A 21,144-nucleotide genomic window follows, 5' to 3' on the forward strand; every position below is an offset into this window, starting at 1 on the left:
TCATTTCTTTCCTTTTTTATGCTCTCTTAGCTATGTTTTTTCCTTCCTTCCTTCCTTCCATCCTTCTTTCCTTCCTCTATTTCTCTCTTTTATTTTTTTCTTTTATTGTCATGTAACTCTTGACCCATGCTTCCCAGGAAACATTATTTTTTTGGTTTTCTTTTTTAAATATCATTTCAAAAGTATATGTGGCATTCCCAACAAGCCTACTATTAAGGAAGCGTTAAGTATATCTATTTGTTGAGGAGAGGAAATAGTGAGAGGCAGGCTCTAAATGTTGGGGTGTGATGGCTGTATATATTTTCCAAGGACTCTCTTCAAGGCCCCCATGACCTCCTTATTTCTCAAGCTGTAGATGAGGGGATTCAGGGCTGGGGTGACAATTGTGTAGAAGAAGGAGAGGATGTTGTCCTGTTTGGAAGTATGGAAAGAACTGGGCAGGACATACACGAATGTAGCAGGCCCATAATACATCCCAACTACAGCCAGATGAGAAGAGCAGGTAACAAGGGCTTTCTTTCTTCCCTCGTTTGAGGGCATATGGAGTATAGTAAAAAGAATTAGTGTGTAGGACACCAAAATGGCAGAAAGTGGGGGAATCAGAAAGATCACACCCATCACATAAACCATAAGCTCATATCTAGAGGTATCTGCACAGGCCAACTTCAGCAGAGGTGGGATCTCACAGAACAGATGTTTAATCATTTGGCCTTTGCAGAAGGGATAATGCATAGTGTAACTGGTATATACAAGGGCACTCAGAGATGCCAGGATCCATGATGTGCTCACCATGAACCAAAGAATTCTTGGTCTCATGAAGATCATATAGTTCAGAGGATGACAAATAGCCACATACCTGTCATAGGCCATAAAAGCTAGCAGCAGGTCCTCTGCCCCACCCAAAATCAGTTCCAGGAACATCTGAAGAGCACAGCCAGCAAAGGAGATGGAGTTATCTCCATGCAGAAAGTCCATGATGGCCTTGGGTGTGACAACTGATGTGAGGAGAAGGTCAATGAGAGAGAGCTGTCTAAGCAGGAGGTACATGGGCACGTGGAGCCTCACGTCCATTGTGATGAGCAGGAGCAGCAGCCCGTTGCTGGTCAGAGACAGTGTGTACAGCACTGTCATTGTGGCACAGAGCAGTTCAGGAAACCTGCTGTCATTCAGAATGCCCACCAAGATGAAGCCGCTTCCCAGGGTGGAGTTCCAGACCTCCATTCTCTGTGGTCTTTTTAGTTGCCTAGAACCAGATGTCTAAAGGAAGCCTTGCTAAGGGATTTCAGTCAATATTTGAGGCCAACTGGGGTAGCCAACAGAAATTCTGTGGAATATCTTTCAATTGTCTATGTTCCCTCTATGTTTTGATTTGTCTTAAAGTTTTCAGTGAATTATAGTGATCTTTCAACTAATGAGTGACAGACATATCAATTGTTGCTAACCATTAAATATATCATACATGTCTTTATGAATAGAATACACCCAGGCAAATATCTTCAAAGAAGTGAAAACATCTCTTACTTCATAATTACATAGTAAACTTGATATTGGTTTAAACTTTAGCTGCTTTTATGCTTAAAATCTACTTGGGTGTATACTTTAAAGTTTGTTCAAAGGAGTAGTATTTGCTAGTTTCTTCCTTGACTTGATGCGTGTTTTTACTTTGTCGTTTCAAAGTTGTTGTTTGTTTCTTCCACACAAGAATATCTGTGTCCTGACCACTTGGTCTCCAGTAGTCTTCAAATATTCTCCTCTCCTTGATAGTTACACTGTTGGTCTGCTGAAGGAAGAGTAATTCTTAGCTAAAATGAATGAAGGGGTGAAATTGTTTTTAGCGATAAGTTGGTAGAAATAGTGAAAAATCACTTAACTTTTCAAGATAGCAATAGAAATTTTTTTCAGTGGAAGCAAAGACAAGAAACTGGACGGGATCTCTGGAGGCATGATAGCAGGTTCCATTAGTGAAGGGTATGTATTTAAGGTGTTGGGTACATAATGCCGGCATTGTAGGAAAGATAAAAGCCATCCCACTACTTGAGACTCACAGCAGCACAAAGCATGAAACATTTTTTTCCCTCATAAATATTAGTAATGTGAGGAAAGATGCCATTCTGATGATGGTGAATCTAAATGAAAGTGCTGGTGGAAGGGATTGAAATGGAAAAAACATGGCGTGTGGGGTATCTGTGAAAGCATCCATTAATCATGAAGCCTGCTTTTTATAAATGCATCCCTCATTGTTAGGAAGACTTAAGAGACACTGTGGGAAAGAAATAAAAAATGTCCACTAAACTACTTATCTCTCATTGATAAATAACTATCTGTGGTACTATTCACTTGGGGTTCCCATCGGACTGTTGGTGTCCAGGAATGATCAGTTATACCAAATGCAAGTATTGCGATGTTTTTTGTTGTTGGTGGTGGTCATGGGGCTTGGACTCTGGGCATGGGGGCTGTCCCTGAACTCTTCAGCTAAAGGCAAGTGCTCTAACACTTGAGCCACAGCACCACTCTCATTTTTCTGGTGGCTTGTTGGACATAAGAGTCTTATGGACTTTCTTGCCTGGGCTGGCTTTGAACTGCAATCCTAAGATGTCAGCCTCCTGAGTAGCTAGGATTACAGGTGTGAGCCATCGGAGCCCAACTTTCAATCTTTTTTTTTTAAACCATACCCAGGCTTGAACTCAAGGGCTGAGTGTTTTATTAACTAATTTGCTTATGCTGGTTCTTGGCTTTTTCTGACATGCCTCCAGCCCAGATTTTGTCTCTATATTTTGGCATGAAGTCTGATGGACTTTTCTGCCCAGTTTAGTTTCAAACCATGATCATGTGGGTGTTATCCTCCTGAATAGATAAGATTGTCGGCATGAAGTACTAGACTCTGATCAGTACTGAGGCTTTTATCAGAAATTCTAGATTCTTGAGTTTGGCCACTGTTGTGCGTATTTCAGGTAGCTTCTCCTGTACAAGGTAGATATGTGTATCATGTGCCTAGAATATACATGTGTGTGTGTGTGTGTGTGTGTGTGTGTGTGTGTGTGTGTGTGTGTGTGTGAGCTGTGAGGCCTGAGAAATAGACAGGGAGTAGAACATCAACTGTTTTTCAGTAATCACACGCTCTATACTTTCTAGAGACAAAGATACAACATTTACCTCCAAAGAGAAAAGTCACAGATTTTAGATCACACCTATTATCCTAGGATTCATGTGGGACATGAAGAGGCTCCAGATTCTTAGGAAAGAGGAAGCATTTCTTCTGAAAGGTGGAGGTGTGGATGTGCACGGTGGTCACTAGGATCAGGAGTCATACGCTCCTCCATTCACCATCATTTTTGCCAGCCCTCCTTAAGGAAGAGATGGATATAGATAATCACCTAAGAATCCAGGCAGGATGCTGTGATGCCAGGCCCTGATTCCCTCAGAAAGTCTTCATCCAAACTCCTTGCCAGAAAGTCTCTCCTAGCTCCTGGAAGGTTTCCCGAGTCTTCCTTAAGTTCCCGTAATCAACTTCCATCTACTCTCCCAGCAGGAGTCCATATGAAAACAAGAGCCTGGTAGAGACTCTGAGACAGATGAATGGACAGTGCTGCTCAAAGGAGACCCACCATTTGTTTATCCTCGCTGCCTCTGGGGCAGTAGGGATCCTGGTCTTGTCTTTGGAGAATTTTCATACTCTCATCCTCCCTGGTGAAATGGGTTCCTAAGAAATTACATCTCCTAGAAGCCGAATTTTAATGAGTCCTTCCGGACTTGTCCCTTGGCCTACCATTTCTGCAAACATCACATACTAAACTAGCTCTGAGTCCTAGGACTTGTTTCATCTCTTGTGTTTTGGCTGCCTAAGTCCCTGATTAAATAGATAGTTTCAACAACTGACCCAGAAGCAAACGGGCTCTGATGCAGCCTCTAAGTTATCAAGGGACTCATGTCTAGGTTAGGACTGTCACTCTCCTTCTACCTCCCTGTGTCTCTTATTCAGGATTTTAACAGTGTGCTTTTGGTAACCTCAGATCTTCCTTCACTGGCCTTTAACACTGGTTTAATAGATGCTTCGAGTTTTTTGTTTCTTACATCTATGCTCTTTCATGTGTGTGCACGCCTGTGCCTGTCCTTGTCCTTCAGTATTCAGTGACCAGGGGATGAAGCTGGGCAGAGGTCAGGATGATGACACAACCCATCCCCCAGCTGTCACTGCTCTGGCTCAGCCCTTCTCAGCTCTCAGCCAGTTCTTCATTTCTTAGTCTTCAGTTTCCCTCCTCACCAGTCAAGGCTGGAAAAAAAAGCAGCTGGGTTTTTTTCTACCTTTTTTTTGCCCTCAACATTAGCAAATTAAAATAAAAATAGGTTTTCACATATTAATTATAAAATGCACACATTCCCCAAAGCTTTTTAGACATTTTTATTGTTAAGTAGTTGCACATAGACGTTACAGTTCCATGTTGGGTTATGAGTACAATACATTTTGATCAACACCATCATTCTCCTCCATTATGTTCCCCCATCCCTAGCCCCAAGTTACTTTACAAACACAATGCAAATGATAGGTATTTTGTTATTTCCATTTATTATTTTTACAGGATCAAAAGTGGAAGCAAACCTTGTGCCCCTAAGCAGTAAAATAGTTATTCACTAGAAGTAGTAAATATTTACTGCTATATAGAAATCAAAGCAAAGGATCAAGACGGCTCTGCATTTATGTAATATATTTATTTCTGAAAGTGGTTTTAAACTAAAAATAATGGTTTTGTGTTCCTATAGCCTACTAAATGAAATGTTGGCATATATATATATATATATATATATATATCCATTGTAGAATGGAGGAATTGTAGCACTTTACATTTGCACTACTCCACTCATTTTTGTGCAATGAGAATGTTAAAGTCTACTCTGTAATTTTCATAAATATGGTACAGGGCTACAACTGTAGTATGTCCTCCAATAGCTCATTTGTACTTATTCCATCTTCATAGATGAAATTTGCCTCCTGTATTCAGCATGTCCACCACACTCTCTCCCCTCCTGCTGGCCTCTTGTAACCACAATTCTGCTCTCTGCATATGTGAGCTCAATGCTTTATGGAAATAGACTGTCAATTTCTTATGAATTCAAATATTATTTTATGATACAACAGAGCAGAATCTATAGTCTTTATTGAGTAAATAGACTATTTGTGATCATGAATGTATCTGATTCTTTTTTGTATAAACAGGGAAATTGGAAGCAACACAAATGACCACAGATAAGTGAATGAAGAGAGAAATAGGAATAGTCCATATAATTGGATGCCACTTGGCTACAAATGGAAAAGAACTCCTAACAGACAGAAGAGTATAAATGAATTTCAAACACATTATGCTAGAAGAATGAAGCTAGACTTAATCTGTATGATATAAAGGACAAAGTTATGTTGGCAGTAAACAGATCAGGCATATAGATGGAGTTTGTTGAGGGGAAAATATTACAATCAAAGAGCACTAGAGAGTTCAGATGGCTGGTAAAATTTTGGCAGCTAATATCTTGACTTCGGTGGTCATTACATGACTGTTTATTTAACAAACTTGCAAAACTGAGTATTTGGTGTATGTTCCAAGTGCTTGTGTATCTAGTGAAAGGGTCAAAGTTCAATCCCTCATACAACACCACCACAAAACAAAAACACCTTGAAAAACAGAATACTAAAAACTGACTGATATTAATGAACTTAAAATTTTCTCATTTAAAAATAAAAAGGAAATAACTAAATGAATATGAATATAGGGTTTCTACTGCCTTCATAAGTATACATAGCAGTATCCCAACCAAGTGCTGTCATTCTTGTGAATTAGAACTCTTTTAAGAATATAATGTATATTTTTTTCAAGAATTAAACTTCACAATTTACTCACTGACTCAGATTTTAGTTTCAACATTCTTCCCGGAACTGTAAATAGCTCCTAGCTTTCATTTTTCTTTCTGGCTGAACTTATTTTATTAGGAGACTTTTGGGTTTTGCTTTTATTGTTAATTTTGATTCCTTCAGTAACTATAGTTTAGCTGTGTAAAGATAATCTAGGTGTGTGTGCCGCTATATTTAAGAGTCTCTGTAAATGTATGTGTCCCTTGTCCCATTATTGCCTTTGGAAGGCCATTGTTACCTCAGTACATTTACATAGTGGGTAATGTATCATTTTAATCCCTGCAAGCCTTGAAAGGGTTATAATTAATATTGATACTCTATAAGCTTCAGTACTATGTGGGCTTGTTTTTCATAGTTGATCAATACTTGGAAAGTTGAACTCTCTCCCTTAGCATCACAGATGGCAGAATAGTAGCACCGAGATGTGCACACAAATAAGCTTTACTGACTTCAAAAGGTAATGAAAGGAAAGAGTTTACATTTACAGTCTGTGCAAGAGCAGCCATATGGCATTGGAAATAGTCCAGGCTGCAAGGACCATAATGGAGGAAAGCAACGCTTCACAGAAACAGAGAAACCCATCTTATGTTTGGGGAGCTGAATGCTAGCACAAGGACACTTGCTTCCTGCTATCTACAGTAGCAACTTAAAGATTTGTAAAGATCTTGTGTAGGGCTGACTAGAAACCTAGGCGGCTGTGTGCACATGCCTGTAATGACACTACTTGAAGGCCGAGGCAAGATCACAAGTACAAAGCTAGCCTGGGCTACAGAGTGATTCTGTCAAAAAATAAAAAGGAATGAATAAAGGAGGTGAAAAGAAAGGAAGGAAGAAATTAAGGAAGGATGAAAAGAAGGAAAGAAGAAGGGAAAGAGGGAAACAAAGGGAATGGAGAAAAGGAGGGTAGGAAGAAAGGAAAGGAACTTAAGGCTCAGATTGCATTTAGTGAGAGAAGAAAGTCAGGTCCACAAACCAACCCAAGAGTATTCATTAACCTTCCATTTCCTGGGCCAGCATTTCCATGGAGACCATTTCAGCAGAGAACATAAAGTTCCTCTCAAGATGGAGAGGTGAAGGACAAAGTAGAGGGAGGAGGCATGGGATCAGAGGACAGAGAACCCTGTTCTAGTACAAGGGCCCAGCTCTCTGCAAGTTCCAGAGATGCTGATGTGGGACATAGCAGAGACTTTTGTGCCTCTCTTGCATTATCTACTTCCTTCCAGAGGATTTGAATAATGGCAGTGGCTCTCAGATGCCAGCAGGAATAAAGTAGAGTTTAAGCAACTGGATCCAAGAACTCAGTCAAAAACTGCCACACAGCTAGAAGGACTTTCATTCCGTGGCAGATTGTATGATAAAAGCAGTTTCTGCAAATTCCTCTCAGCATTAAGAAGAGGAAGTCCAGCTTCTTGCTCCATAGGATACAAGCCAAAGATTGTGGTAGCTGCCTGTCTGTTCCTACTGTACCTTCAGTGAACATCTGAGTACCAATGGAGCCTGACACCTGATATCGGAGGGGATCCTGAAACACAACCAACTTAGCATACTGAATACTACTGCAGAAACCCACATCTTCCTCATTTCTACTGAAACAGCATCAACCTTCAAATAACCCAAAGGAGTGGAGACAGTCAGGAAAGCTGGGCTTCTCTCCACCAGAGGTAAGACATTTTTCTGTCTTTAATGGAAATGTATACTCTCTCAGCACACTGGTCAAAAAAATTAGGGTTCAAGGTTAACCGTAATTAACATGAACTACTTTGCCCACCAACTTCTTGTGCTGTGGTCTCCATTTCCTTAATCTCTCAGCGATTTCCTGATTAAAAGCCAACCAGTCAGAACTGATAAAAAGCCTATACTATAGGTTAGGACAAAGTACCTGCTTCCTGGTGGCAATCTCAATACCTGATTTCAGATCCTGTCACCATTACTAGCTTCTGACCATGCTTTTGTACTTATCTGATGATGAACCACCATCACAGGCCATCTAAGAATTTCTGATGTAATTGTTGAAAATTCTTATACCTTTTCAGTACTCAAAAGAAGCCAATGAAAATCACTGAAACATTAGGATGTATATGATATGATGTATCTAAATGAGTTGCAGGAAGTGGAATCTTTCACTTGAATCTTTCACTTCCTGGCTTCATCTGTCTGTTCATTGATTATCCCAACTCTAAATGCCCTCATTTCCAATCTCACATGGCATAATAATAGCACATTAAAACTAAGAAGCAAACAAAATTGTTTGCATGCATTCTGCAAGTGTAGATAGAAAAGCAACATTATCTCAGATTCAACATCCTGTGGTTTGAAAGCTAATAGAGATTGAGATTCTGGACAAAAGAAGTAACTAAAGGGATAAATTTGCACACTTTTAACCCAACTAGTGTCTGTAGCCTTGAATGCTACAGAAAATTGTGGCTTTAAGGAACATGGAAAAGAAGCCAGGCATAGCAGTTCATTTCCACGATCCCCGTTCTCATAGACAGACAGGATGATTGCAAATTTTAAGGCAGCCGGCTTTAAAAAGGATGTATCACCCCCAAAAAAGTAGATAAAGAAAAGGAGATCTTTTCTTAAATTCATATCCCTGAACTTATAAGTAGAAAAACAGGGTCATAATGCAAATAAACTTGCTATTTATTTATTTTTCTTATCAAGCATTATTGCCTCCTCCTTTGTTTCCCCTTACCATCCCTTCCCATCTCCACCCCCCCAACAGTCCCACCACCCCCCTACACCAAAATTGTAAAGTTTGTTTTTCAACATAGCGTCTTGTACATCTCATAGTTGCAGTGGGTCCACCTGTATCCCTATTTAAACAATTATTTTCCCTTCCCCTCCACAAATTATACCAACATCAAATACAGTAAAAAAACAGGGGTTATACCGTGGGGGAGGGACATAAAAAGCTACAAAGAAATATCTTATAAATATGTTAAAAACAATAGCAAGAAACAAAAAACCATTTGAATCCTTATCTTGGGGTTCATTTCGCCTAACATCAACTTAATCTGATCTTTTCTGCTTGTCTCAGACATGTACTAGTTATTGCAAATAAGAGAAACCATGGGACCTATGTTTCTTTGGGCCTGGCTTACTTCATTTAATATGATTTTTTCCAAGTCTTTCCATATACCACCTCACCCCAGTTAGAATGGCTATAATCAAGAACTCTAGTAACAACAGATGCTGGAGGGGATGTGGACAGAAGGGAACCCTAAACTTGCTATTTAAAGCATTAATCAAACATTACATTAAGAAAAACAAAGTAACTGGGCTCCAGTGACTCATACCTATAATCCTAGCTACTCAGGAGGCTGAGATCTAAGTGTCATGATTCCAAGCCCCGGGCAGAAAAATCCGTGAGACACTTCTCGCCAATAAACTACTCAGAAAGAGCAAGAAGTGGTGTTGTGGCTCAAGTGGTAGAGCACTAGCATTGAGCACAAAGAGGCTCAAGGACAGTGCCCAGGCCCTGAGTTCAAGCCCAGGACTGGCAAATAATAAATAAATAAATATGAAAAAAGAGGATAGGAGAAAAAAACTGGGAGAGAATAAGGGAAGGAGTAATGTTGTCTGAAAAGAAATGTACTCTTTACCTGACTTATATAACTGTAACCCCTCTGTACATCACCTTTAATAATAACAAAAAAGAAAAAAGAAAAGAAAAACAAGGATGTGTCAGAATATTTCTTAGTCTTGAAAGAGAGATAATGTAATCTTTCTTGATAGATACATGTTTAGGATTAACATGCTGAATAATATTTTCATGGAATGACCTCTTGATGTTTATATAATACTGCAGTTTTTATTCTCCATATTGAGAAATTTTCTATCAAGATATAGTAAAAAAAATCACTTTAAATTCACAAGGGAGACATATATCATTTGTTGAAATTATATTGTTTGTTGAAATACATAATGATTGTACTAACCTATTTATATTAATAAGACCCCGCTAAAAATCCATCTGTTTCTAGGCAACAAAAGAAAGCACACAGAATGGAGGTCTGGAACTCCACCTTGGCAAGCAGCTTCATCTTGGTGGGCATTCTCAATGACAGTGGATTTCCTGAACTGCTCTGTGCCACAATCACAGTCCTGTACATGCTGGCCCTGACCAGCAATGGGCTGCTGCTCCTGCTCATCACAATGGACGTCAGGCTCCATGTGCCCATGTACCTCCTGCTTAGACAGCTCTCTCTCATGGACCTCCTTTTCACAACAGTTGTCACACCCAAGGCCATCATGGATTTTCTCCTAGGAGATAACACCATCTCCTTTGGAAGCTGTGCCCTGCAGATGTTCCTGGCACTGACACTTGGTGGAGCAGAGGACCTGCTTCTAGCCTTTATGGCCTATGACAGGTATGTGGCCATTTGTCATCCTCTCAACTACACGATCTTTATGAGTCCAAAAGTCCTTTGGCTCATGGTGATCACATCGTGGTTCCTGGCATCCTTGAGTGCCCTTGTATATACAATTTACACCATGCAATATCCCTTCTGCAAAGCCCGGGACATTAGCCATCTTCTCTGTGAGATTCCACCTTTGCTGAAGTTGGCCTGTGCAGACACCTCCACCTATGAACTCTTGGTGTATGTGATGGGTGTGACATTCCTGATTCCCCCACTTGCTGCCATTCTGGTCTCCTACACACTGATTCTCTTCACTGTGCTCCGTATGCCCTCAAATGAGGGGAGGAAGAAAGCCCTTCTCACCTGCTCCTCCCACCTGGCTGTGGTTGGGATGTTTTATGGGGCTGCCACATTCATGTATGTCCTGCCCAATTCTTTCCATAATCCCAGACAAGACAACATCATCTCTGTGTTCTACACAATTGTCACTCCAGCCCTGAACCCCCTCATCTACAGTTTGAGAAATAAGGAGGTCATGGGGGCCTTGAGGAGGGTCCTGGGAAAACACTTATTTCCAACACACCCAACTCCCTGAGTGTCATAGCTAGCTTCTTTTTGTTTTTGTTTTTGTTTTTCTGGTCTTGGTCCTGAGGTTTGACATGGGCGCTCTATTGAATTCTTGTACGTTCAAAGCTGGTGCTTTACCACTTGCACAGCTCTACTTTTGGCTTTTTGAGTGGTGTTTTTGGTGATTAATTGGAGATAAGTCTCATAGACTTTACCTGGATGGACTGGCTTTGAACTGTGATCCTCAGTTATTGGCCTCCTGAGTAGCTAGGATTACAGATGTGAGCCACCAATACCCAGCTTGGTAATATCTTTTGATGGAGAAAAATAACCATGTAATTGGACTCATCAAATGCTCTTAACATTTTCTTTTCATGTGGCATTTGACAGGATGAGTCATATTATATAGGTTTCCTTATCATTTACTCTTTCATAGTCTCTATTTTACCATATGGCTAGTTATTTAAAAGAGTCTAAAGGGTATGGCCAAATTGGATTTGGCTCCTGAGCCTTTTATTACCTACTAATCCAACTTAAGTATCAGAAACAACAGTTTCAAGTCAGTGGTCTAAGAAAGACACAGATATCACTTGTAGATATCTACAAGTGGTGTAAATCTCAGATTTATACCAGTTGTAGGCCAACCCTTATTAAAAGCTTCTTGACAGTCTTTGTCTAATGTCCTAGTAAGTTTTCATGTATTTGCATTATGTTCACTATTTTCCTCTTTCCAGCATCACCTTTAATAGGTATGCTTGTTTGTATTGAGCATGTATGTGTTTGTTATTTGAGAGTATTTTATAATAATTAAATTCAAATATTAAAGAAATGAAAAACATTATCCATTTGTAAGAACCATCAAAAGCACATCTCTTCTTCCTCCTTCTCCTTTTATAGAGCTAAAGACTGAAATAAGCATCAATGATTTTTGTCTCATTAGTAATAATACCAAACTAGCAGATCAAAGGAGGGAATTTTCCATTTTTCTTAACCTATTTTAATATGTTCCATAATTGCAAAGAGTCAGTATGCATGGTATGGTGTTTAAGTATTACAAAAATCTATAAATGTATCAAAAAAGCCTGTTATTCCATATAGACATGTAATTTTCCACTTTTATGTGTCACTAAAATCAATTTAAGTTTCAAAAAGAAAAGGAAAGAACAATAAAATTTTTCTTGTTAAACTAATTATGCTAAACTATTTTTGAGGATATTGTCCTATTCTATTTTTTCTTCCTCAAATAAAATAGCACAATAGCAGTTCATTTATAGCATTAATAGGTGCTCTTTTTCAGTTGATGTCATTCAAGTTGAAGACTGGTTACTAAAAGCTGGTGATTGTTGGGGGTGGAGAAGGAACAGAGAAATATTGTTCAAGAATATTGAATCAGGGCACTGATGATTCTACCTATAATTCTCAGATTCCTGAGCAGCTAGGCAGGCAAGTTTTGAGAATGTTCTCTCCAACTAAACACCAAAACGCTGGAAATAGAGTTGTAGCTCAAGTGGTAAAGAGCTAGCTTTTAATACAAAAGCTCAGTGACAGGAACAAGGCCTAAATTCAAGCCCAGGAACTGGCACAAAAACAAACAAACAAAAAGAACCCTGAGTTACAGTTAGGAGCAAAAATATCTAGCTTGTTATTCCACAGTATAATGAATATAGAAAAGGGAAATATGCATTTAGAAAAGGTAGAATAAAGAACCTCAAATATTTTAATAAAAAGAAGTAATAACAGCTGACAAAATAAATATATGTAAGTATATACATGTATGATAATGTAACATATGCACCACTAATTGGTACAGTTTTCATGCTCATATTATCTGTTACGATAAAGTTCTTTTAAAATTAATATACTAGGTATAGAAAAACTTTCACCTACACACAGTTAGATGAATTTCCTTCCATTTTTAATGCAGGCATACAGTTGTTTCTCACCTATGGATACTTAGTGATGCTTTCCTCTGCACTGTATGGTGGCAGACTGAGCAATACTGAAGATTGCTGTATCCATTGTTAGGCTTGAGAACTCTACAAAGTGCATTGCTTACTTGCATAACTTTGAACATGAATCTTAATCCCATTGAACTAGAGTCAGCAATAAAGTGTTCATAATTTAAAAGATTCATTTCCTAGAATTTTGTGAAGATTAAGTTTTAAATATGTGATGTGTAATGAGGGATTTGACATACGGCTATTTCATGTGATTCCTAACTCCTAGATGATTAAATTGCCTTGAAAATGCTAAACGATAGCATAAAATTAAACTGTATGGATGTTTTTAACTGTATGGATGTGTTTCAAATTCAGGGGTTCTGGTAATTTTGTGTTCTATTAATATTGCAAAATATTCCATCATAGCAAGAAAAAAGAATCTCCAAATTGTAAATGACAAAAGAGTTTAATTAGAAATATATAAAATATAAATGGATATACACAAAATGAAGAGGAAAAGTTCCAGGTGATTTTTTGGTTGCTATTTTCTAAATCTCTGAATTTTCTCAAGTACTGCTATCAAAAATAATGTCATTGACATAAATCAAAATATTTTAGAATACCTTCACTCAGCAAATATGAGGCCAACAATGGCTTTAAGTCTTCCCACACCAAAATATAATAATAATAATAATAATAATAATAATAATAATAATAATAATAATGGTGATGATGATGATGATGATGATGTGTTTAGAGTCAGGAGCTAGCAGCTCATGTCTGAAATCCTAGCTCTTCAGGAGGCTGAAATCGAGGATCTTGGATGGGGGGTAGGGGGGAGAGGGGGGCCGCAGGGCGAGATGGGAAGGGATGGGAAGGGAAACAAAGGAGGAGGTAACAATGCTTGATAAAAAATGTACTCATTACTTTGCCCATGTAATTGTAACCCCTCTGTATGGAATTTTCACAGTAAAGACTTATTAATAAAAAAAAGTTTCAGAAATGTAGTCAACATTGCTCTAGAAACATCATGTATAATATTTTGTTTATATTTTATGTGGATGAACACACATATATAGTGCAGGTATATATATGAATGAAAAACCCCTTTGCCATTTAAAATTTGGTGACTCTTGTTCCTTCTTATGATGAAATATTTTAGAATATTAGTAAGATTGGAAGTGACCAGAATCCATGGATATTCTTTCCTTCTCTATTTATTTGTAGCTAAATTTCCATTGCAATTATTCATTTGTTACTTTTGGTTTTATATTTAGACATTGTAAATGGCTCATTTACAGAAACCATGAAAGTTTACAACTTGAAATGTCAGGCTCTCTTTTTGTAGCCCTTTGTTGTACTCACTACTGGTTTTTTATTTTTTTTGTAAACACGAATTTCTCCACAGATATAGAATACAAATGTAATCATATATCTATTATTCCTCCTCATCAATAGCTTTCTTTTTTGCCAGTCCTGAGGCTTAGACTCAGGGCCTAGGTGCTGTTCCTGCTCTCCTTTTACTCAAGGCTATCACCTTACTATTTGAAGCACAACACCATGTTCAATATTTCTGTGATTTAATAGGAGATAAGGGTCTTATAAACTTTCCTGCCTGGGCTGGCTTTGAATCATGAAACTCAAATATCAGCCTCCTGAGTAGTTAGGATTATAGGTGTGAGTCACCAGTGCCCAGAACAATAGCTATCTTTTAAATGAGCAATGAGTCCAATACATCTTTTGTGGAACTTCTCCTTTATTAATATTTTAAGAATACAATCGAAAGGGAGTAGACTGCTGAAGATCAATGCTATTACTTTTTGCTTCGCCTAAAACAACTAATATTTCTCCCCAATATGTAAAAGTGAAGTAGAAATTTAATCCCCTGTCCTGTCAACTTGGTAATGTTCATGATTCCTCACAGCATAGTAAACCTCAGACACCTATTCAACCATTTTCTTCCAGTCCTTTTTTAATGTGGAAATTACCAAGAGAAAGTAATATGTGCCACATGACTTCAATGTCATGTCTTTGTACATACTAACTACACAGTAGAAGATAAAGAGTTTAAAATGTGTTTGGACCATCACAGAATCTATTACTAAAAATTAGGTGAGTATAGCAATTTGATGAGGAAAAGGAATAGTGACAGGTAAGCCCTAATTGCTAGAGTGTGAAGGCAGGATGTATTTTCCAAAGACCCTCTTCAAGACCCCCATGACCTCCTTATTTCTCAAACTGTAGATGTGGGGGTTCAGGGCAGGAATGACAAAGACGATGTTGTCCTGTGTGGGACTATGGAAGGAACTGGGCCAGACAAACAGGAACATGGCAGCCCAACTACAGTCAGGTGGGAAAAGCAAGTGACAAAGGCTTTCTTCTTTCTCTCATTTGAGGTCATGTGGAGCACAGAGAAGAGAATCAGTGTGTAGGAGATGACCATGGCAAAAAGGGGGAGCAAGAGGAAAGTCACCCCTGTCACACAAACCAAGACTTCATAGGTGGAGGTGTCTGCACAGGTCAACTTCAGCAGAGAGGGGGATCTCACAGAACAGGCATCTGATTTCCAAGGAAATGGAGAAAGGAAAATGCGTGGTGTATATGATATGTCCTAGGGAACTCAGGGATGCCAGGGTCCATGATGTGGTCACCACGAGCCAGCAGATATTGACCCCATAAAGATTGAGTACTTGAGAGGATGACAACTGGCCACGTACCTGTCATAGGTCATAAAGGCTGCAAGCAGGCCCTCTGCACTACCCATTATCACTGTCAGGAACATTGTGTACCTGAAAATTGCTGAACACAGTTTTAACTGTTCTTACAACAAAGTATGTGAAATCAAGAACATCCCAATAAGCTGGAATTATCAATGCTATAATTACACACACATTAAAACATTATAATATACACAGTTAACAGATGTGTCCATTCTAAAAAGAAACAATCATATTAGGATTTTGGAGATTCTTTACCACTTATACATACAAAAGATTATTTACAGACTTGGTCTAAAGGCCTGACATTTGTTATATTGTGTTAAGAATCATGATATAAGGCTTCTATTGATCACCACTTTTAACAGATAAGCAAACCAAGTTACAAAAAGAATGGGAACACAGATGAAAAGATTTGTATCTACTGTTTACCACCTTATTAACTAGAAATGGCCATGTATATTAATAGTTTGCTTGAAGACATCTTTGACAAAAGAAGCAATATGTCATTTGTAAATTTTCTTGTTCTAAAGAAAGCAGTTATGTTCTATAGATCTAAATTATGTAAATAAAAGTTATTTTATACTGTTAAAAAAAAAAAGAATGGGAAACAGATCCTGAGGATGTACAGATGCAAACTCAGGAACTTTGGCTCTTTCCTCTCTATGAATACTCCAAAATATGATAACATAATAGTAAGCCAGAAGAGTCACTAAACATTACAATTCAAATAAAAATTTAGCAAAGCCTAACAAAAAAGGAAACTGACTTTTGCTTCCTTCTAGATACTGAATTTTCACAATTGTTAAACATACTTGGTTTAATGAGCTTTAACTGTCATAGCTTAGTTTTACAGATTTACTTAAGATGACTTAAGGAAAAAACAGAATTTCTGGGTTTTCACCAAGCATTGCTGCCAAAGATAAACCACAGCAGTGTGGAGCTTCTGCACCCACAAAGTTCTCACGTATTTTTATGTCTTCTCATGTCTATTAGTGCTATAAAATAAAGCATATTTAGGGTAGAAAGAAGGGAGATTGTATAATCTATGCTTTTGTTACTCTGTACACAGATATGATCATATTCTCACATCAAGATTATGAGCTCCTTGCAATTATTTTGAAAGCACACTAGTGTATCAATAAGAACACATTAAAAAATTCAAACCACAGAAACAATAAACTCTATTATCACATCTGCTTTTCTGTTTAAATAAATGCTTGATTGTATCTTGTATTTTAATTACATTATAAATATATGTATATATGTGTATATGTGTGTGTATACACACACACACACACACACACACACACACACACACACACACACACACACACACACACACACATATATATATATATATATATCTTAGGGCCTGGGCACTGTCCCTGTGCTCAAGGCTAGTGCTCTACCACTTGAGGCACAGTGAAACTTGCAGATTTTTCTGAGTAGTTCATTGGAGATCGGTGTCTCACACACTTTTGGCCTGGTTGGCTTCCAACTACTACCCTCATATCTCAGCCTCCTGAGTAGCTAGGATTATAGGCATGGGCCACCAGCACCCGGCTCTTATATTTTCTATTTCAATCAAAGATATTTTTATTTTATTTTAACTTTTTATTGTGAAAATACCATACAGTGGGGTTACAAGGTAATGAGTACATTTCTTTTTTTTTATTGTGAGAATACTGTACAGAGGAGTTATAATTACATGGACAAGATAATGAGTACATTTTTTTTTTTTGGATCCAGTCGTGGGGCCTGAACTCTGGGCCTGGGCACTGTCCCTCAGCTCTTCAGCTCAAGGCTAGCACTCTACCACTTGAGCCACAGCGCCACTTCCAGCTTCTTTCTTTTTGCTTATGTGGTGCTGAGGTATCGACCCCAGGGCCTCATGCATGCAAGGCAAGCGCTCTACCACTGAGCCACCTTCCCAGCCCAAAACGAGTACATTTCTTATCAAGCATTGTTGCCTCCTTCTTTATTTCCCCTTTCCATCCCTTCCTATCAAAGTTGTAAAGTTCGTTTTTCGACATAACGACTTGTACATCTCATTGTTGCAATGGGTCCACCTGTATCCCTATTATATTTTAAAAAGTACTCTGACAGGGGCTGGGAAAGTGGCTCAGTGGTAAAGTGCTCACCTTGCGTGCATGATGCCCTGGGTTTGATTCCTCAGCACCACATAAGCAAAAAAGCCAGAAGTGGGGCTGTGGCTCATGTATAGGGCACTAGACTTGAGCTGAAGAGTTGAGGGACAGTACCCAGACCCAGAATTCAGTCCCCTACAACAGATTAAAAAAAAAGGACCTTGACAATCTCTGATGAAAATTTCTAGGCTTTCTTCATTCACACTTTCTACTATGTAAATATAGGCTATTTGTCTTTGTGGCATGAATATGAAATACTCCTCAGAGAAAATTTCAATTACAATCAATGGTCTATTATTTGTCTCAGCCGATACCAAATTTCTTAATACAAAGAAGCCCAATGTAGCTTTTGTGTGTCCCTCCACTTGTTAAATTATATGGAAATCCAATAGTTGGCAAAGAGTCTTCTAAAGTAAGATGATATTGGTATTTGCTTAGACCAAACAACTGATATTTCACCTTGTTTTGTAATTTTGAAATGGAAAGTTAATATTCTACCTCCCTAATGAGTAAGGTAGGTGACTAGCTGCTCCCTCACCAGAGTGAGATTTACATATCTATTCAAAACTTTTCTTCTTCTAATGGCTTTTCAAGGGGAGGATTCCAAAACCAAGTTATGTGCAAATGACTTGAATATAAAATGTTTTTATATACTAGCTACAGAAGCAAAAGAAGTTTAAAAATGTATGTAAATTCTCCAACTGAGTTTACTATGGAAAAATATCTGAAGGCAACAATCTGACGAGAAGAAGAATAGTAAAGATCAAGCCCTAAACAGTGGAGTGTGAAGGCAGGATGTATTTTCCAAGGACCCTCCTCAGGGCCCCCGTGACCTCCTTATTTCTCAGGCTGTAGAGAAGGGGGTTCAGGGCTGGGGTCACAATTGTATAGAAAAAGGAGACGATATTATCTTGTTTGGGACTATGGAAGGAACTGGGCAGGAGATACATGACTATGCCAGATCCATAATATAGTACAACCACAGTCAGATGGGAGGAGCAGGTGAGAAGTGCTTTCTTCCTCCCCTCCTTTGAGGGCATGTGGAGCACAGTGAAGAGAATTAGTGCATAGGAGACCAGAATGGCAGAAAGTGGGGGGATCAGGAATATCACACCCATTATATAAACCATGAGCTCATATCTAGAGGTGTCTGCACAGGCCAACTTCAGCACAGGTGGGATCTCACACAACAGATGTTTAATCTCCCGGCTCTTGCAGAAGGGAAAATGCATAATGTACATGGTATATCCTAGGCCACTCACAGAGGAAATGATCCATGTTGTTGTTACCGTGAGCCAAAGGACACTTGGTCTCATGATGATCATATAGTTCAGAGGATGACAAATAGCCACATACCTGTCATAGGACATAAACGATAGAAGGAGAGCCTCTGCGCCAGCCAGATTTAGTTCCAGGAACATCTGAAGGGCACAGCCTCCAAAAGAGATGGTGTTATCTCCACGCAGAAAATCTGTGATGGCTTTGGGAGCTATATCTGATGTTTGGAGAAGGTCAATGAGAGAGAGCTGTCTAAGCAGGAGGTACATGGGCACATGGAGCTTCACATCCATTGTGATGAGCAGGAGCAGCAGCCCATTGCTGGTCATGGCCAGCATGTACAGGACTGTCATTATGGCACAGAGCAGTTCAGGAAACCTGCTGTCATTCAGAATGCCCACCAAAATGAAGCTGCTTTCCAAGGTGGTGTTCCAGACCTCCATTCTGTGCATAGAATAAGATGTCTAATGGAAGTCTTTCTAAGGGATTTCAGTCAATGTTTGAGTAGACTCAGACCAACTGGGGTAGCCAACAGAAATCCTGTAGAATATCTTTCAATTCCCTATGTTTTCTCTGTGCTTTCTGATTTTCCTCAATATTTTCAGTAAATTATAACAATCTTTGAGTTAAATGGGTTACAGACATGTTGATTAATACTATTAAATATATACATATATATCATCCAATAGAGTACATCAGGGCAAATATTTTCAGAAAGAAAGCAAAGCATCCTTTAGTTTATAATGAAAAAGCAACAACATGGTATTGTAATAAAATCTAATTGTTTCCATGTTTAAAATGTACTTATGACATAGCTCATTTTTAAAATTATATTTATAAAAAATTCTTCCATTTTCTTCCTTGACCTGAAGTCTACCTTTACTTTCTCATCTCAAAGGTGTTAGTTTCTTCCACAGCTTCCTCCACAGAGGGATCACTCAATGACCTTATCCCAGGTAATCTTCAAATGTACTCCTCTCCTCCATGGTTGTACCATTGATTTGCTGGAGGAAAAGTAAATCTGAGCTAACAAGAATTGATATGCTAGATAGAGCTAAAAGGTGAATTGAGATGAAGTGCATAAAAGTTTTTTTTTACCTCTTTAAGTTAGTAATAAATTATTTACTCAGTGGAAATCAAAGAGAAAGAACTGGATGTGGTTTCTGGAAGCATAGTAGCCATTGGAATGCAGCTAGTACTGAGACTTACAACAGAAAGTCAATATCAGAAAATCTAAAAACTTAGGTCTGGCCAGTAGTACTGAATATTCAGTATGTTCCGTCATGTATGAAATAGATATCTGTCAAAGTGTCTAAAGTTCAGATGGGAGCGAGTTAGGAATGAAGTATGCAAAACTAGACAATTAGGTAGCAGAACAGTAATTCTTAGTCTTGTTATTCACGATTCATTGCTTCCCCGTAGTTTCTAGAAACAAAGATAGAACCCTTACCTCAAAGGAAGAAAGATACAGCCTCATGCCCATATCCAGTGTCCTGGAATTAATTAGGGACAAAAAGGGGCTGAAGACGCTGAGGGAAGAGTAGGTATTTCTTCTGAGAATGCGGGGTGAAGTTGCTCATGACAGTCAGCAGATTCAGGACACCACCATGGCCAGTCTTCTCTGTAGAAAGGGATGGGTGCTAAAGTTAGTCACCTGTGAATCCAGGCAGGATGTGGGGTAAGCCAGTCCCTGATTCTCTCAAAAATGTCCTCACCCAATCTCCAGGTGAGAAAGTCTGTCACAGCACTGCAGGGGTTCTGGCTGGGTCTGGTGTCTATGTATTCTTAGCTGGACTCGATGATAGAAGATGTGCCTGGCAGAGAATTTAAGAGACATTATTGTATGAGCAGGGCTCCAAGGAGTCACAGCCACTGTCTCTGGGGCAGTTGGGCTTCTGGCCTTGTCCTGGGAGCCTTCTCACAGTGACATCCCTGGTGGCCTGGGCTTCCAAGAACATATTTCTCCTGGGAAGTGTATTTTAATGAATCCTCTCAGGCTTGCCCCAGTCCTACCATTTCTTCAGGCATCGCCCATCAAAATGACTCTGAGTCTTGAGGCTTTATTTTGTTCCATGTGATCTGGCCATTGAGGACCTTGATTCAATGGCTGGTTTCAGTAACTGGCCTGGCAGCAAGAGGCCATGGCCAGCCTCTGCCCAAGTTATAAAGGAGTCAAATGTTCCATCACTGATCTTTAGTTAGTGTGCGACACTGATCGAATCCATGCTT

At 38.9% G+C, this 21,144-nt stretch overlaps 3 protein-coding genes and 1 pseudogene across 3 annotated transcripts; 1 reads left to right on the forward strand and 3 right to left on the reverse strand.

Moving 5' to 3' along the window:
* Positions 1 to 270: 270 nt before the first annotated feature.
* Positions 271 to 1,221, reverse strand: LOC138836256 (olfactory receptor 2AG1-like). Its single transcript, XM_070034749.1, has one exon. The coding sequence runs from the start codon at positions 1,219 to 1,221 to the stop codon at positions 271 to 273; it is 951 nt and encodes a 316-aa protein (XP_069890850.1).
* Positions 1,222 to 7,529: 6,308 nt separating this feature from the next.
* LOC138836541 (olfactory receptor 2AG1-like) lies at positions 7,530 to 10,858 on the forward strand. The gene is made up of 2 exons (XM_070035328.1): positions 7,530 to 7,560; positions 9,886 to 10,858. The coding sequence occupies exon 2, from the start codon at positions 9,908 to 9,910 to the stop codon at positions 10,856 to 10,858; it is 951 nt and encodes a 316-aa protein (XP_069891429.1). The 5' UTR covers positions 7,530 to 7,560; positions 9,886 to 9,907.
* Positions 10,859 to 14,929: 4,071 nt separating this feature from the next.
* Positions 14,930 to 15,552, reverse strand: LOC138836542 (olfactory receptor 2AG2-like; annotated as a pseudogene).
* Positions 15,553 to 18,407: 2,855 nt separating this feature from the next.
* On the reverse strand, positions 18,408 to 19,358 carry LOC138836257 (olfactory receptor 2AG1-like). The gene has a single exon (XM_070034750.1). The coding sequence runs from the start codon at positions 19,356 to 19,358 to the stop codon at positions 18,408 to 18,410; it is 951 nt and encodes a 316-aa protein (XP_069890851.1).
* Between the last annotated feature and the right edge of the window lie 1,786 nt (positions 19,359 to 21,144).

Source organism: Dipodomys merriami, unplaced genomic scaffold (genome assembly GCF_024711535.1).
Source record: "Dipodomys merriami isolate MVZ:Mamm:240054 unplaced genomic scaffold, mDipMer1.0.p SCAF_25, whole genome shotgun sequence".
Lineage (NCBI taxonomy): Eukaryota > Metazoa > Chordata > Mammalia > Rodentia > Heteromyidae > Dipodomys > Dipodomys merriami.

Coding starts and splice junctions, on each gene's coding strand:
- LOC138836256 (XM_070034749.1), bottom strand. CDS start 1,221: ATGGAGGTCTGGAACTCCACCCTGGGAAGCGGCTTCATCTTGGTGGGC.
- LOC138836541 (XM_070035328.1), top strand. CDS start 9,908: ATGGAGGTCTGGAACTCCACCTTGGCAAGCAGCTTCATCTTGGTGGGC.
- LOC138836257 (XM_070034750.1), bottom strand. CDS start 19,358: ATGGAGGTCTGGAACACCACCTTGGAAAGCAGCTTCATTTTGGTGGGC.